Source organism: Petaurus breviceps, unplaced genomic scaffold (assembly GCF_028583685.1).
Source record: "Petaurus breviceps papuanus isolate PSGF00001 unplaced genomic scaffold, PetGlider_PUasm1.0 174, whole genome shotgun sequence".
Classification (NCBI taxonomy): domain Eukaryota; kingdom Metazoa; phylum Chordata; class Mammalia; order Diprotodontia; family Petauridae; genus Petaurus; species Petaurus breviceps.
In genome coordinates this window covers 33,554,116-33,571,755 of record NW_027185761.1, presented here as the reverse complement: position 1 = coordinate 33,571,755, position 17,640 = coordinate 33,554,116, and the positions used below count along the sequence as shown (strand labels likewise).

General features: G+C 38.4%; 1 protein-coding gene across 3 annotated transcripts in view; it reads left to right on the top strand.

Moving 5' to 3' along the window:
* The window catches only part of CNTN4 (contactin 4), a 598,977-nt gene that overhangs the window by 236,669 nt on the left and 344,668 nt on the right, over positions 1–17,640 (top strand). For all 3 annotated transcript variants that reach the window (XM_069084072.1, XM_069084073.1, XM_069084070.1), the window contains exon 4: positions 6,123–6,298. In XM_069084072.1, coding sequence (XP_068940173.1) covers positions 6,123–6,298 — 176 coding nt within the window. The remainder of the gene's footprint in view (positions 1–6,122; positions 6,299–17,640) is intronic.

Below are 17,640 nucleotides of genomic sequence, written 5' to 3'. Positions count from 1 at the left end.
GTTTAGGGTCTCCTGATAAGTGTTAGGAGTGAGATTTGAACCCAGATCTTCCCAATTCCAAGTCCCATGTTCTATCCACTATTCCAGCTGTGGTCATACTAATATGTACTTGCTTATGGAAAGTCATTGAGACTCCTGTTTACCTACTATGTGTGCAAAAAGCAGGAGTAAATTACAGAGGGTTAGTTATTCCCCTGATCCAGCTATGTTTCTGTGTTTATCATTCAGTGACCCACCCATAGGAAAGTGGCCAGAAGACTGCTGTATTATTTCTAAATGTCTGCTAACCATGTATATCAGTGTGCTGTTCCCTCTGGGTTGGGGGCAACTTTCTGGAAGAGGCAGATCTGTAATGTAAAAGCCCTTCTGAGACTGAATCTCTGAGATGATGCTTGTCTGATGTTTTCTCCAATCATGTCAGGCCCTTGTTCAAAAAGGCCCCCTATGGTTTGGGGATAAAATACAAACTCTCCTGGCATTGAAAGCCCTTCACACTACGAAGGGTTGCTTCTCCAGGTTTATGAGGTATTACTCCCTGTCATATACTCTATGTCCCAGCTAAACTGGCCTATTTCTTCTTCCTTGTATGTAACATATCATCTCCCATCTCTGCCTTTTTTCATGGTGTCCCTCATACCTCGAATGTTTTCACCTTTGCCTCACTCCCTTTACCTCCTACATAAGACCTTTCTTGTCCCCATACTTATCATAGCTCCATTTCCAAAAATTACTTTGTATGGTTGTTACTACATGTATATATGCCATTTACCTCCAAAAGAATGTAAACTCCTTGAGGGCATTTCATTTTGATGCTTTTATTTCTTTCACCAGTGTTTGTCAAATGAATCGATTGATTATTTCCCTGGAGAAAGTAAATAAATGTAACAAACGTTGCTCATTCTTAATGAAATACCAAGATGTATCCCTGGCTCCTGTATTTTCCAAAAGCTTCCTCATTGCATCCCTAGTCCTTTGACTTAACAGCCGTATCCACACAGAAAACATCTTCCTGATGAGGCTATGTAACCCAGGCATTTAACACCCTGAGCCTTAGTTTCCTAACCTGTAAAATGAGAGGTGGTTTTTAATGTCCCTTCCTGCTCTTGACCTGTGATTCTATGTTATTATAACGTCAATTAATTTTTTTTCTAATCACTTCAGATCACTCCCTAAATAAGTCTTTTAAGACTGACTTGTTGAATCTTGCCTTGGTTCCCAACACTGGCAAAACACAGATGCTTTCCATGTTTTTATATCACCCATGGAGCAGGCCCATTTCCAGACCTGTGGAATCACCTTCTTCTTTTCATACTATAAGTGTAAAAGAAAATAAAATCCATAGTGGGGGCAGGGGGAAAATGTCCTATTTCAAGTTAACACACTCTTTCCCCTCCCCCCAATAGTGTTCTTTAATTAACATTACTGTGATAACTTAACATTATTCAATATTGGGACTTTGCCTTGTTGCTTAATAGGAAGAATATAATGTAAAGGCTATTATTCTTTTAAAGCCCACCAGGAAGAAAGTCAAGCAAGAAAACTTTTGATGAAATTCACCCAGAAACGTGAACAGGGAAACCTGGGGCATTTCTCTCATTACTCCACTGCTGATTTTCTCCTATAGGTTTTTGTAAAATTGTCTTGGTGTCTGCATGAGCTTTAAAAAAAAATCTTAAATCCTTCTAGGGAAGGCAAAGATCATGGGAAATGAATGGAAGGAAAAGTTCCTACTGCAGCAGTGTCTTTCTTCCTACAGAATTTCAGTCTTCTGGTAGACTTTGAGAAGGGAGGGAAGGCACAGCTAGGACAGATACCAAGGTTATCTACTCGGCGGGGTTCTTCAATAGCATTTCCTCCACAGATACCCCATCTGACCCCTCCACATTGTACTTTTCTCTCCATTGAGCTTCCCCTTCCCATTGTCCCCATTCCCTTGATTTTAAATGAGCTGACCCAAGCCCAGAAAAGATGAAGCAGTTCTGACTCACCAGCATGCCAGAAAGTGATAATGTTCCTGAGGACATGTGACATCATTCGCCCTGTCTCTACATGGGCCCTCCAGGAAGGGTGACTTCGAGTCCTTAGCTAGAAGTTAAGCTCGATGGTAGACCCACTTTCCACTGTGACATTGGCACTCAATTGAACCTCGAAACACAAAACTCAGATCAGCCAGTTTTTTTTTTTCTCCCATGGAGTCAAATTGAAATAGTTTATAAAATGAGTGGTTCCAGCTGGCAGCAACTCCTCCCTGCTAAGAACATTTCTATCTGTGTATCTAGAACTTCATAAAGAAAGGAGTCCAATGAAGCCTTGACCCCAACTGTGTGTGGGTTCCCCAGGGGACTGATGAATCTGCCCATGCATTCTGCTAGCATGTCATGGCTGGAGGGCATCTCCACCTGTGCCATCATGTCTGCATTGTTTCTGAAGTGCTAGTACCCATGAAGTACCATACAAAGTACAAAGAAAGTAGACAGTTTTTCAAGAGATTTTTTTTTTAAAAATCTCAGTCAAATAAGGAACTGAATGCAGGACATGTTGAAATGAACAGAGACTATATTGTCATAGAAGGCCCGGCAAAATTTTGTACTAGAGAGTGCAAAGAATTGCACAAAAAACACTTTTTCCCCCAAATAATTCTTTTTACTATTCACATATAAAAATAGTTCTTGTATATAAAACAATCAAGCAGACCAAAAAGAAAAATGCTTTCTATAGACCATTTTGTATAGAATGACCAGTGGTGACAGACCAGTAAAGTCATTCTCATTACTCTCCCAGCTGCTTTCCTGATGGGATACCATTTCTAAGTCCCAAACTCTAATCACAGTTCACATTATGTTGCAGTTTCTTCTATGAGTTTTCAAAATTGTCATACTGAATTGGTCTGCTATTGTTTGAAGTGAGAGCCAGGGTGGAGGCCTGCTTAGCTGATTGAAAAAAAAAAATTTTCCAATGGGAAAGCTCTGGCAAGTGAAAACTATTTTTATCTCATTAGATGTGAGCTCCTTGGGATTGAGAGAGCATATATTTTGAGAGAGAATAAGGCCTAGTAGATAGAGGGTCAGCCTAAGAACCAGGAAGAACCTAGGTTCAAGCCCCACTTCTGAAACATCCTACCTGGGTGTAAGTCATTTAATATGTCCAGGAACTCTCCAATGTACCAGAATAGATGCTGATTTTTATTGTTCTCGATATAAATCACAAGTTTAACTCTATCTCCAACTCCCTAGATACCTAGCTAGCTCTCAGAACAGAGCCTAGCACTCAGTAAGCAAAGAAGAAATATGGATTGATTTATTTCTTCAGTTAATAGGAAGACACATGCATTGTATTTGGAGATTTACTCCTCAATTGTAACATAAAATACTATAATTACAGAGACACCTCAGTGGAACATTGGTTAGAGTACTGGACCTGGAGTCAAGAAGACCTGAGTTCAAATGCAGCCTCAGATAATTACTAGCTGTGTGACCCTGGGCAAGTCACAACCTCTGCCTAACTCAGTTTCCTCAACTATAAAATGGTAACCATTAAAATGCCTACTTTCCACAGTCGTGAGCATCTATTGGGATGACATTTGTAAAATGCTTAGCATAGTTCCTGGCACATAGTACGTATTTAATAAAAGTTCATTCCTTTCCAGAATGTCTCCAATATCTAACGTACAAGTAATACAAATAGATATCACCATGGAATATTATTATGGTATTCCATGAACTTGATTTACATAGTGCCAAATATCCAGGCAAAAGGTCAACTACGTAGGTCTGTATGTTTGGTCTCCATGATGTCAAATATCTTGTCATTTACGAATACTCCAATTCTGAATTCATTTGTCTTTTTATCCAATCTGGATCCAGTACCCATCTATTTCAGTGATGTTCCTTAGAATGTCTAGGTCTTGGGGCGGCCAGGTAGCACAGCAAGCAAGAGCACCGGCCCCAGAGTCGGGATGACCTGGAGATCGAATCCCGGCTCAGACACTTGGCACCCACCCAGAAACACCTGGCCGTGCAACCTTGAGCAAGTTACTTAACCCCGATTGCTTAGGGGTGGACAGGTGGCTCAGTGAGCAAGAGCACCGGCCCCAGAGTCGGGATGACCTGGAGATCGAATCCCGGCTCAGACACTTAGCACCCACCCAGAAACACCTGGCCGTGCAACCTTGAGCAAGTTACTTAACCCCAATTGCTTAGGGGTGGACAGGTGGCTCAGTGAGTAAGAGCACCGGTCCCAGAGTTGGGATGACTTGGGGATTGAATCCAGGCTCAGATACTTAGCCCCCACCCATAAATAACTGACATTGAGCAAGTTACATAACCCCAATTGCTTTAAAAAAAAAAAAGAATGTCTAGGTCTTACCCTTTGCTTCTTCCTTCATTTCACATTCTCAACTATGGGGAAGTAAGTGCTAAAATGCACTTCCTCCTTGTCCTGTTCTTGAGTTGCCTATGAATGTTGGAGAAGATCAAAACCCCACATCTATTGGAGTCCATCACATTTTCAACTTGTCTAACTCACCCTAACTAGGCCCTCCCTTATAAGTCTTCAGCCCTCTTTGGTGCTATTAATTAGCTCCCAATTCCCTGCACCAAGCATAAAGGATAGCTTTCTGTGGACAGAGACTGGATTAGGAGCCTTTTTTTATCATTCAGGGTACAAATGATGAAGACTTGACCCAGAGTGTTGACTACAGGAATGGAGAGGAGATCATGATCAGAGTGGGTTGTAGTAGCAGAACTGATAAGATTTGGGTCACTGACTGAATATGGCAGATGACAGAAAACGAAACATCAAACAAAGGCAAATATTTGCTGCATTTACCTAATGTCTGTATGTAACCACAGAACTGAAACCAATAGTAGATATATAGTTTGTACCTGACTGCTTGGCAGTTCATCAAATTGACATATGATCAAGCAGGTTTCCTCCCCAATTCAACGGAAGCCTGCTGTTTTACATTAAGGTTCTTTTTTAGTCGTATTATGGGCTGAGCCTACTGAATTGGGCTTCAAAGCCTGTCTTTCAGCATTTACTTGCTGTGTGACCTTGGGTAAGCACTTCTCTGGCCCTAGTTTTGTTTTGTTTTCATTTTTTAAAATGTGAAGTTTGAACTAAATGATCCTTAATGTCTCTTCCAGGCTTACCTCCTATGTCATATGGGACAGTACTTCAGTTTAATCAGATATCCAGCAATCATAGGATAATAGATGTAGGGCTAAGAGAGGCCCTTTGTCCTTGAGTCCAGTGTCCTCAATTTATAGGTGAAAAGAACAAGATCAAATTGCTTGTGCGGCGTCAAACAAGTTCTAAGTAATAGAAACAGAATTGAAAGCCACATCTTCTGAATCTGTTCCCGTGTACTGCACAGCTTCTATCTATATGCATGTGATTGATTCAGTCAGTCTAGAGTATCATTACAGAATTGAAAGAAACAAGACACCCATTCTGAAAGAGCCAGAGAAACAGAAAGAGAGGGATATACTTTCTTGGCAATGATCTCCTAGTCTGGAAAGAATCATTGAGTCACAAGATCTGGATTCAAGTCCCAACTATTACATGCAATAGTTCAAGGACTAATGTCTCAAAATATTAATTTCTTTATCTTTAAAATTAAAATGATACTTGAACTATATATGTTACAGGGCTATTATAATGAAAGTACTTTGTAAAACTTAAAGTATATAGTAAGTGCTTATAGCAAGTGCTTAATAAATTATTCTTTATTGATTATATAAATGTGAGCTATTATTACTGGATAATTGCTTAATATTTTATTGTAAGCTGCAAAATTTTGCAGTTGTGATCATTCAGGAAAAATGCGGTATTAAGCCCTGGGAAATTATAAATGATGTTGAAGATATTATACAGTGTCAAGCATATTATCTAGTCATAAATACAATTGTTTAAAATGACATTGAATCCTTTTAAGTATATTGCTTGGTCAGGAAATTTTAGGATCTTACCACGGTTGAGTAAGACAGTATGAATTTTCAAATTGGTTTAAAAAAATCAGAAATACTATTTCTGCATGCTATTTATATTTCTTATGTTTTAGACAATTCAAAAATATTGATTAATATTATAAGAATTTATCTACTGGCATTTTTCTACCATAGGTGGAAGTTAAATGGAACAGATGTTGACATTGGTATGGATTTCCGCTACAGTGTGGTTGAAGGCAGCTTGTTGATCAATAACCCCAATAAAACCCAAGATGCTGGAACATACCAGTGCATAGCAACAAACTCATTTGGAACAATTGTGAGCAAGGAAGCAAAACTTCAGTTTGCTTGTAAGTAGCAATTAAATCACGTGGCAAAAACAGTATTGCATTTCTGTACCATTATGCCAAGAAACAGTAAAAACCATTTCTTTAAAAAGGATACACAAATATTTTTTAATTTGTTGTATAATTTTATTTCCTAAGATGTCTCATTTTATTTAGAAAATATCATGATTTGTAGGATAATTTGTTAAATCTGAGTGGGAAGAGAAAGTTCTATTTTTATGAGTGTCGAGATATTTTGGTGGCGTGTTGCTTTGTATGCACTGCATATCCAGCTAGGGAGTGAGGAAAGCCACCTGGTAACTGAGAATAGTTTATAACTATTTTAATCACTAAACTGTGATGGTGGTTAATGGCTTTAAAGATGCAAACACACAAACTATATTTTGAAACAGTAAATTCATAATAGATTCTATGAGCAGGTGTGACATGGGTAGCCTTCATTTCAGCATATCTGGTGGAAACTGAAGGTTTGGCCACATTTTTAAAAGGGTTTTCTGTTTATATGATTAGGAATTTCCTAGTGTAACATCAGGTTCCTTCCAGTAGTCTACTAATGCCAAAAGCATCATAATTGCAAAGTCTAGCAGCAATAACATTGCAGAACATTCTCATTAATGAAAGCCTCCCAAGGAACACAATATCAAATATAGCTAATATCCAGTGCTTTAATCTATTACTACCATTCAGATGCATTTTCATTAGCTGAGAAATGAATTTTCTAAGTAGTATGTATCTGTGACTTTCAGGATTGTATTATTTGTGGATGTCTACTAAGATATTGCTTCAAAATATTCTTAGGAATAGGGATTGATAGCAGGATAATATGACTGATTGAAAGCTACACAGGCAAAATCCAGTCATTAATCAAGCAATTTCTTAATCTGTATGTAATACAACCTCAATACCTAATCCTGTGTTTAGTAAAAAAAAAAATCCCAACAGCTATTTCAAAAAGTGAAGATATTGATCCATAGGAATTTAGAGTGACAAGGAATCTTACTGGTCATGATCCTAACTCCCACACAAAACAGGAATTCTCCACATTCTCCTTCATGGGTAATTGTCCTACACCTCTTTCTATGCTTCCATTCTTTCAATCAGCCTGTTCTCTTTCTGAATAATGTTAATAATTAGAAATTTCTTCCCTTAGCTGTGTAAAAAAAAAATTTCCTTGGCAACATTGACTCATTGGTCCTAATCCTGCCCCTGAGGCTACTAAGAACCTAATATCTCTTCCATATGACAGCCCTTCCAATATTAGAAGACTGCCTGTCACCCCATCTCTAATTCTCTAGACTATATGTCATCAGTTCCTTTAACCATTGCTCTGATAGCATGTTTTCTAGGTTCCTCATCACCAGAGTCATATTTCCCAAGCTCTTTCTAATTTGTGTCTTCATATCTCCAGCATATATCAGTTTTGATCCATACTATACTCATAATAAATTCTTATCAAAAAATGAATGAATACCAGTTGTATGCAAGTTCTTTGAGAGCACAAATTATCCCAATCTTTTTGTCTACCATTCCTGGCATGTAGTAGGTGCTTAACAAATGCTTATTGACTTGACTAATTCAGTCCTGTATTAGAGGATAATTCATTTATTACTTCTAGGGACCTTAGAAGTTATGTCAAAACCTTTCTCAATTACACAAGTGAAAAAGTGACATTCAGGAAGATAAAATGATGTACCCAAAGTTACATAGGTAGTAATTATCAGAGCTCACTTAAAACATGATTCCCAGTACTGAAAACAATACCTTGAATGTGGTTTGACTAGCACAGTGTATTATTGTAGGACCACTATCTTGCTTGATCCATAATGGAATTTGATGTCATGTAGCCCAGGCCCCACCACGCCCATTTTACAGATGAGAAAACAAAGCATTTTTTAAGTGACTTGACAGAGGTCACACAAGTAGTGACAGAGTTAACACTTGCACCCAAGTCATCTGACACCAAATTCAGTTCTCTTTTCACAGAAACACATTTCTCCAGTGTCTTCCATTTGTCAGCTCTCCCCCATTGTCACGTTCTTTAGATGTCAAATTCAGCCATCTTTCTATGTTAACATACTATCTGGGCACACGAATCGGATTTTAAGTCAATATGATAGCATCGGTGAGGGAACTCTCTCCAAAGACACAGCCTATAACCCATTTATAGCTTTATAACTTCTTGTCCAAATGTATTACTGAATTTTGTTGTTTTAGACTCAGAAAGTTAAATAACTTACCTTCAGTCACACAGCTAATAAATGTGACAAGTAGAATTTGAACTCAAAGCTTCCTGACTTGAGATACTTGGCTCCTTTCATTATGCATGCTGATCCTGACTGGACTTTCTAACTCTATTGAGACAGACTAAAATGGCATAACCATTCTTAGCATTCATGGTGTTGGTTACCTTATATATCAACTAAAACATACAGATGATATGGATTTATATAAGAAAGATTTCAGGCATCCCCCCCCATCCTGTATTTGTATGAATTTATTTTCTCTTTACCTAAATTCAGTTTATATTTATTTCTATTAAATCTCATCAGGGTTCATGGTTTGTGAACCATGGTTCATCATTGTTTGTGTTTTATTCCAGCCCATGGAGATAATTAGGACTCATAATTCTATCATACAGTATTTTTGCTATAACTCCCAGCGTTATGTCACCTGCAAATTTGATAGTCATGACTTGCAATTCTTCATCCAATTCTCAGATAAAAATGTTTAGCAAGATAGAACAGAGTAAAGAATCCTGCCGGCCATTCCAACTGACACTGATTGATTAGCCAACACTTGTTCAGTACTGTGACTCATTTCAGTTTGAAAAACATGTAAGTGCTGGCTGTATGCAAAGTTGTCCTCACTAGGCCCTGAAAGAGACGTAGTGTTTAGAGAACAACTTGTCCCTGCCCTCATGGAGTATACCATGAAATAGAGGAATATAACATATTCTCAAATGACTGTAATATGAAATAATGAGTAGTATTTAAGAGCAAACGAAGTCCTGTGTGAAGTCTAAGAGTCATTGCTGATTGTAAAGATTAGGGAAGGTTTCTTTAAAAAAGCATCAGAGGTTGAGAAATTCAATACGTGATAAGTAGAAAAGAAGAAAGGGAATTCCTGGCATAGCAAAGAGAATGAGCAAAGTTGACAAAGTGTGAAGATTCAAAATTTATATGACATAACAAATAGTCAAATTTGACTATATCATCAATTATATGGAGAGGAATAATATGGGATATTGTCAAAGAAGTAGGGTGATACCAGATTGGGGGAGGGAAGGGGCTTGTATACCAGGCAAAGGAGTCTGAACTTGATTCAATAGGCAATAAAGAGCCATTGAAGGATTCTGATCAGAATATTGAAAATAATTCTGGCATCAATTTGAATATGGTTGGGGCAGGAGGAGTTAAGAAGGAACATAGAGGTAGATTCCATTAGTTGATTTAGAAGCTAATGGAGTTCATACGTAGGGTGGTAATAATGGAAGAAGATAGATATTGCAAAGATAAAATTGACAGAATTTGGTAACTGAGAGGAAAAAGAAGAGTGAGAAAACACTAAGGTTCCTAATCTAATCTACTGAGTGAATGATGATTCCTCTAAAAGAAAAAGTGAATTCAGAAGAAGGAAAACATTTTGGTAAAAAAAAAAAAAAGATTAGCTGATATTTAAAAAAAAATCTTGAGGTTAAAGAGCTGTTGGAACATAAGTTAGAGCTATCCTGTGGACAGTTGGAGATGTGAGACTGGAGCTCTAGAAAGAGGTCCAAGCTGGAGAGCAGATCTGGAAATTGTTTGCATCAAGGTAATTGTTGATGTGGGAGTAAGTGAAATTTCGAAGGAGGAGATGGAAGAGAAGGGAGATGAGGATAGGACTTCAGGGTACATCCACTTTAAAGAGTTGGGAAGAGGACAAGGAGAGAGTGAAAGAGACAGAGAAACAGTTATAAAGGTTGAAAAAAGTCCAGGAGAGTGCCATTGTCTTAAAGCAAAGGAGAAGAGATTATCCAGGAGAAGTCTTACATTCTACAGGATAGGTCAAGGAGGAAGAGGATGGAAAAGGCCTTTGGATTTAGTTATTAGGATGTCCTAGGTAACCTTGGAGCATGATTTCCATATAAATCTAGGGAATAGAAACTAAAATGAAAAGAATAGCAGAAAGGCAAGTTAAGTAAAGCCATACAGTAGAAACTTTTTTTAAAGCAGCTTTACAATGAAAAAAAAAAAGACAATGACTATATAGTGAAGAAGGAGTCAAGGGAAGGTTCTTTCATCCTATCATTCCCATCTCCCTTGGGAAATTGCCACTTTGATCCTTCCTTGCCTCTCTTTCTCATCTTTAATTTATCCCTATCAAGGAAGAAGCATAAAAGAAAAATGAGTTTTCTTTTTAAATTTTTATTTATTTTATTTTTAATTTGTCTAATAAAACTGACATTTCCACAACATATTATATAAAAAAAGATTACATATAAAACTACAAATCTATTGTGTACAACTTGCTATTCCTTTTAAATATTTAATAAAGTTAAAATGTCCATTTCTTTTTTTCTTTTTTTTCTTCCCTCCCCATGGCTGAGTTCAAATCCTATCTCTGATGTTTACTATTCACATGACCTTAGGAAAGTCACTTGAGCTCCCTGGGTCTCAAATTTCTTTAACTATAAATGGAAGGAATTTGATTTGACTGTCTCCGAGGTTCCTTCTAGTTCTAGAGTTCTAATCCTAAGAGAGACTCAGTTTCTCCTGTCAAAAAATGGGCTCAGGTCTTGACCTTTCTCTACTTAAGCTATCATCCCTTTAAGTCCATACTTTTCATCACTGATTTTCTAGGAAGTGCCTACAGTGACTACTGCCTCCATTTGTTCATGTCTCACTCATTCTTTGTACTTTTGTACCATAGTTTATGATCCCAGTCATTCACTGCTCTCTCAGAAGCTACCAGTGATTTCTTAATTGCCAAGTCAAATGACTTTCTCAGTCTACCTCTCTTTGATAGTTTTGCAACTTTTGACTATTGCTATGGTTGACCACCACCTTTTCCTGGATCGTCTCTTCTCCTTTGGTTTCCATGTTAATTCTTTCCCCAAGCTCTTCTCCTACCTCTCCTCTGCTGTTCTCATTCTCCTTTGTGAGTTCCCCTGAAGGTTCTCTCTCCTGAATTTCTATCTCTCATAATTCCTAGCATCTCAAATTCAGTATATCCAAAAGAGACCTTATCCTCCCCTTCCTAAATTTTTCCAGGCACAAACTTCCTTGTTCCCTTGATGCACCATCTTCCAAAGTACCCAAGTTCTATAACTTGACCTCATCTTTGAATCTCCTTTCTTATCCTCATTTTCAATCATCTGCCAAGTCTGTGGGTCATTGGTTTAAAGACTCCTTGACAAATAAGGGATCATAGGATCATAGGTTTAGAACTAGAAGGCCTTTCTAGTCTAGCCACTTTATTTTAGAAATTAAGAGAACTGAGGCCTAGAGAGACAAGTAACTTGTTCAAGATAACAAAGATAACAATAAGATCATAGATTTTGAGCTAGAAAGGACTTTATAGGCCAATGAGTCCAACCTTCTCATTTTGCCATTGAGAAAACAAATTGATACAGATCTTATGTCACTTGACCCAATGTTGTTGGGATAGTAAATACTTGAATTTGTTTTTGAACCTGGGGCTTCCTTACTACAAGTCCAATGTCATAGCCATTATCCCAAGCTATCTCTCAGATAGTAAGTGATAAAACATGACTTAATTCCAGGGGCTGGGAAATCAAATCAAGCACGTTTTTCTCTAGAACACACTCTATGTGATTGGGCTTTTTAGATAGCCTGGCAGTCTTGCCCTAATTATATTCTAAAGTGTGAGGCAGAAAAGTCCCTTAGGGGTGGGAGGATAGCCCCAGAGGTCCTAGGGATGTGACATTCTCTTTCTGGCTTGTCCCTGAACAGTAGGGTGTGGCCTGGGAGCCTTGGAATGAACATAATTGTTAATTGAGAAAGCACATCACTTAACTCACCCAAGACATTTCTTTAAACCCATCAATAATTGTGGTCATTCAAAAGGGGCACCTTTTCACTAAACCTGCTGCTCTATATTATACAATTAGAAAGACTTGCAGCCTATTTATAAAATGAAGGCTTCTGAGCAACTGAAGGAGCTATCCCAAAGCCCACGCACTAAATCAAGGCATATTAATTAGAGACAGCTGGTGACACAGTAGATAGACTACTGGGCCTGGAGGCAGGAATGCCTCAGCTCAAATCTGACTTTGGATGCTTATTAGCTATGTGGCCTGGGCTAGTCACTTAACTGCTGCCTGCCTCAGTTTCCAGATCTGTAAAAATGGCATAGTAATAGCACCTACCTCCCAGTGTTATTGTGAGGATAAAATGATAGAATATTTGGGAAGCACTCTGGTAATCTTAAAGTGCTGTAAGCTATTAGTATTATTTGACCCACACTTACTGATTCATTTAAAACAACAATTCTTTCTAAGTTTGGTAATAATCTACTTTCCCAGCCTGTAGGTGTTTTGAAGTAGAAAACTTCAAGGGGTGAAGGAAAGTGGGCATAACAAAAACCAAATGAACAACAGCTCAGTATAACAGTTGGCACACTGGCATTGAAGGAACCGTGATAAAAATAAAAATACATATGATTCCATTGATATGGCACTGTTTATATGCAGATAGATAGGGGGTGGGTAAATGTGGGTATCAAATCCCTTTGTTTAAAGGAGCAGGGGAGTTGTTGATCAACATTTTAAGCCAATATGTTTCAAATAAAGAAAAGTAATTTATTAAAAGAATCAGATCAGAACAGGTTTAAGAGGGAACAATACATATATATTTAGAAGAGTATAAAAGTCTTCTAAATTCAGAAGAAATAAAATGGTAGGGGGATAGGGAAGGGGGAGAGGAGAAGGGAGTAATCTTTAGAGGGGAGGGTGAGAGAATAGGTAAATAGGGATATAGAGGGGTGGCTAGGTGGAGCAGTGAATAGAGCACTGGCCCTGGAGTCAGGAGGACCTGAGTTCAAATCTGGTCTCAGACACTTAACACATACTAGCTATATGACCTTGGGCAAATCATTTAACCACAATGCCAAAAAGAAAAAAAAAAGAATCAGATCAAGTTATATGCATATCACACATATGTGTACACATGCACAGGTACACGCATACCCCATGGAATAATTCCCTTATATGAATTCACAGTTTTTCAGGTCAAATCCTCATAAGCTCTATTACCCTCAGATTAACCTCAGGTTAACCTAGTATAACTACCCTTATTCAAAGTCCCCACTGCTGTGCTTCTCATGAAATCAGACAGTAGATTCAATTAGCTCTTAGCAAAGGCATTTTACTGAGATGACATAGTAAGAATACTAGCTATTAAACATTCTCCCCATAATACTCAAGTTTACTTTCTCACAAATAAACATAATGTTGGTCATGGTTCTTAAGTCTTTCATAGTTGCTCATTTTTACAACGTTATTATTATTGCTGAAATAATTCTCCTGGTTCTGCTCTATGAATATTTGTCATCAGGGTAATATTTTTTACTATCTCAGTTTAGAAGGAGGGAGGGGAGGGGGAAAAGGAAACAAATAGTTGTAATTATTTAAAAATAAAATTTAATGACAATAAAACTAATGCATAAAATATACATGAGAAGAATAGACTCTAATTTGAGTACAATTATAGTGAATCACATGTATGTATTCACATGTAACAAAGACAGCTCATGATTTCTGGTACTGCAGGACCTAAGAGTTGTTCTTCTTTCTTCGTATTTCTTATTCAGCTCCAATGTGATGCAGCATCTTTGCTGGACAGATTGTTCATCTAAGTTCCCAGGGTCTTCTCCTCCACAGCTCTCTTCTCTCCTGCCAGAAGCCCTTCCTTGAAACTATTCTTTCCTTCAACTGACCAGCTTTCTAAAGCCTTGTCTCTCTCAAATGTTTGTCTTTATTTCCTCTCCTGGCTGCAGTGTCTTCTACCAGACCAGAATCTCATCTTCACAACTATATAACTGCCATGAGTAGGGAAGGGAAGGAGAGAAAAATTCCTTCCTTTTCCTTGCCCTACCTTCAGCAAAATTTCCTTTCACAGATAGGTCCTAGCTTGCAATTCCTTGAAAGTCTTCAACTCTGAAATTTATCCATAGTTAATTACACAAAGGACTTAGAGACAGGGATAATATGTTTGTGCAACCAATTGTATTATCCCTTTCTTGACTCAATCAGAGCTCTCCATACCTCATAAAAGGATACAAGTTTCATTATACAGTTTAACACTTCTTTGAAAACTTGTAATTACAGCCACAGACATCTATGACTACAACTGAAGTGAAGTGCGGTAGGGAGGATCCACTCACTTACACATAGAAAATTACTTAGAGAACACTCCGTTACCTTACAACACTGAAAAAAAATGACTTCTCAATGTTGAGCTGATGTAATGAAAATAGCATTGAGACAGTAGTCATTAAGATCTTAGTTCAAAATATATTAGCATGTCATCTTGCCCAAGACACTTGTTCTCGTAGGTCTCAGTTTCCTCTGTTGTAATATGAAGAGTTCAGGCCAAATTGTCTCTAAGGTCCTCTTAGCTTTCGATCTATGATTTTATAATCCCAAAGGAGTTCCCAGATCAAGCTAACAGATTTGCAGGACTGTGAATCTTTGTTTGAGACTGTTGAAAGCATCTACCCATAGAGGATGTACATATGTTCAATGATAGATACTTCCTTGGGGGGAACACATAGTCTGATCAAGTCTCTCTCCCTCACACCATTCATAAAACTCTCTTCTACTCAGTCACTCTGCTCAATCTTCTAAGTTTGACACCATCTATTTCCTCCTGAATTTGTCCTCACACTTCATAACTTATTGGCAATTCTCTCATTTCACATACCAACTATTTCCTCAATCGTAAATGCTAACTTCCTCCCATGCTGCTTCATTCACCTCACTCAGAGGTTAAAATCTCTTTTGCTGTACCTCATACTGAAGAGGTTACCCATAAAGAGGGTGAGGGTTGCTCTGGAGATCCCAAAATACCAACACACCGGGTCCTGTCGAATGTGTTCGACTCAAGTCTTCTCTCACCCAAAGAAAAGTAAAGTTTATTAAAAGTTCGCTTGCATTAGACACAGAGTAAGTTTGTGCTAGGTCATTCTATGATGCTGTCACTATTCTATGGTGCTCTCACTATTCTATGGCACTCTCACAAACATGAAGACAGGATGGGGTCTTATATACAGAAGGTTGTGGGAGGAATCTAGGGGTGGTGTGGAGGAGGAGTTTGGGGAGGGTCTTCAGGAGGAGTTAATGAGGTCAATGAGTGATTAAGGATGGGAAATCTCTGGGGGCCACCTGGAGACCACAAACAATGGTGGGCTAGGTCAGTTCCAGGGTGGTCCCACACTTTAATTGGGAAGTCTAATAAATGAGGGTGTGAAGTCTAGTAACAGAGGCTTGGACTCAGCCACAATGGAAGGCTTATTGCCTCATGCAAATGCCTCATCAAATGGGATGATTTAATCAAGAGTCCAAGGGAGGTTCCCAGAGCCTGTACCTCAAGGACTCAAGGAGAGCTAGAGGGGGGTTCCAGAGCCCATACTCATCTACACCCATGGCAAAGGTATTGATGGGAATATTGACTAGAACTTCTTATATAATCCCCAACACTCACTGGCAACCCGAAAATTCAAGGTTCCCTTGATTCCAAGGCCAATTCTTTATCTCCTATACCACATCTCCTACACTCAAAGTATTTCTGTGACTTGGATAAATAAATGGTCTTTTTCCCCAAATGTAGCACCCCTTATAGATGTCTTTCTGCAACTCCTACCATGAGTAATGGTTTGCATACTCAGAGGCTGGTTGACCAATTACTAATTCCCAGATCTAGGATATCTCTGGAGGATGGGGAGGGGAGTTTTCTAAGATTTTTAGTAGTATTGATCACAATCCCCCCATATAGTGTGGTCCCTACTGACTATCAATAAGAGTCAACTAGTGTTTATAAAAAGGTTGATGTGAAACATTTCCTCCTAAAAATCCAGAGCACAATCTCCCAAAAGTACATACAGAGTCTAGAGGAAGAACGGGCTTAAATTTAGAGTACAGTAGTTGAAAGGCACATGTGTAGAGAACACACTTAGTCTAAGAATAAACTCAACAATTCTTGGTTGTTGGATTCCTATCTTGAATATAAAACCAGCATTCTTTTATGGTTCAAGGTGCCATATGCCTTGAATCATCTGCATCTATATTTGTTCATATTTGTCTTTGGCTTGTACCTCATTCTGTTCTCTCTCTCCTCTATTCTACTGGTCTCTTCTCTGTGAATGTATGCAAAATGGGTGGGAGGTGAGATAGAGAGAGGAATAAAATACTCTTCTCCTCCAAAAGTATTTGACTTGAAATCCTTAACTCCAAAACTGAAATCTTCTTCTACTGGGGATGGACCAGTCTAGACTGAGTTCACCTATCACACCCTTACCTGTAGATGCTCTGCCCAAAGGAAAGTAAATTTTGATCACTGAAAGCCAGCAAGATATTTTGGGGTTTATGGGTTAGATGTTTCTTTTTTTTTTCTTAAAGACCATGATTTAAACCCAAATCATTCCCACTTTCCTTGATTGGCTTACAATAGGTCTCAGCTCAAGCCACACTTAGTGGTCATTGTTTGGGCCCTGATTGGCTCCAAGTGAATGCAGATAGCATTTGTTTTTGTTTTGACCAGGAGCCCTAAGGGTCTTTGCCTCCCAGATTCACTTTTTTTAACTGCGTAAAAGAAGCCATTCTGGGTTTAATTTCTTACCTGGCCTTTTAATCACTGATTGAGCATTGCCTCAGTCAAATTGAGCCCTGTTAAAGACCTTCGCTTAAAAAGGTCAAGGTCTCCTTCCCACGGCATCCAGGGCATCACCAGTCATCTTGATCAATATCTTGCCACTGGACACAGATGGCTCTGGAGGAGAAAGTGAGGCTGGTGATTTTGCATTGTCCTCCCTCACTTAAATCCAACTCATTTGCATATGATATCACCTCCATGATATGAAGCCATGAAGCCATGGCCCTACTTGAGAACTGAGGACAAACAATAATAACACCTCTAATTGTCCTTTTACACCTGGTCCAATTGGTATGACTGATCCTCTCAGCCATTCTCATCATATTGCTTTCTATCTTTGACTCAATCAAAGAAATGCATCTCCAAAAGAGATCAAAAGGTATGAGCTATCCTGTTTACACCTTTGAAACTATTATTGATGGATTAGAGTGGGAGGGTAATCCTGCTCTTCCACAAGTAAGAAGTATGTATGTTGAC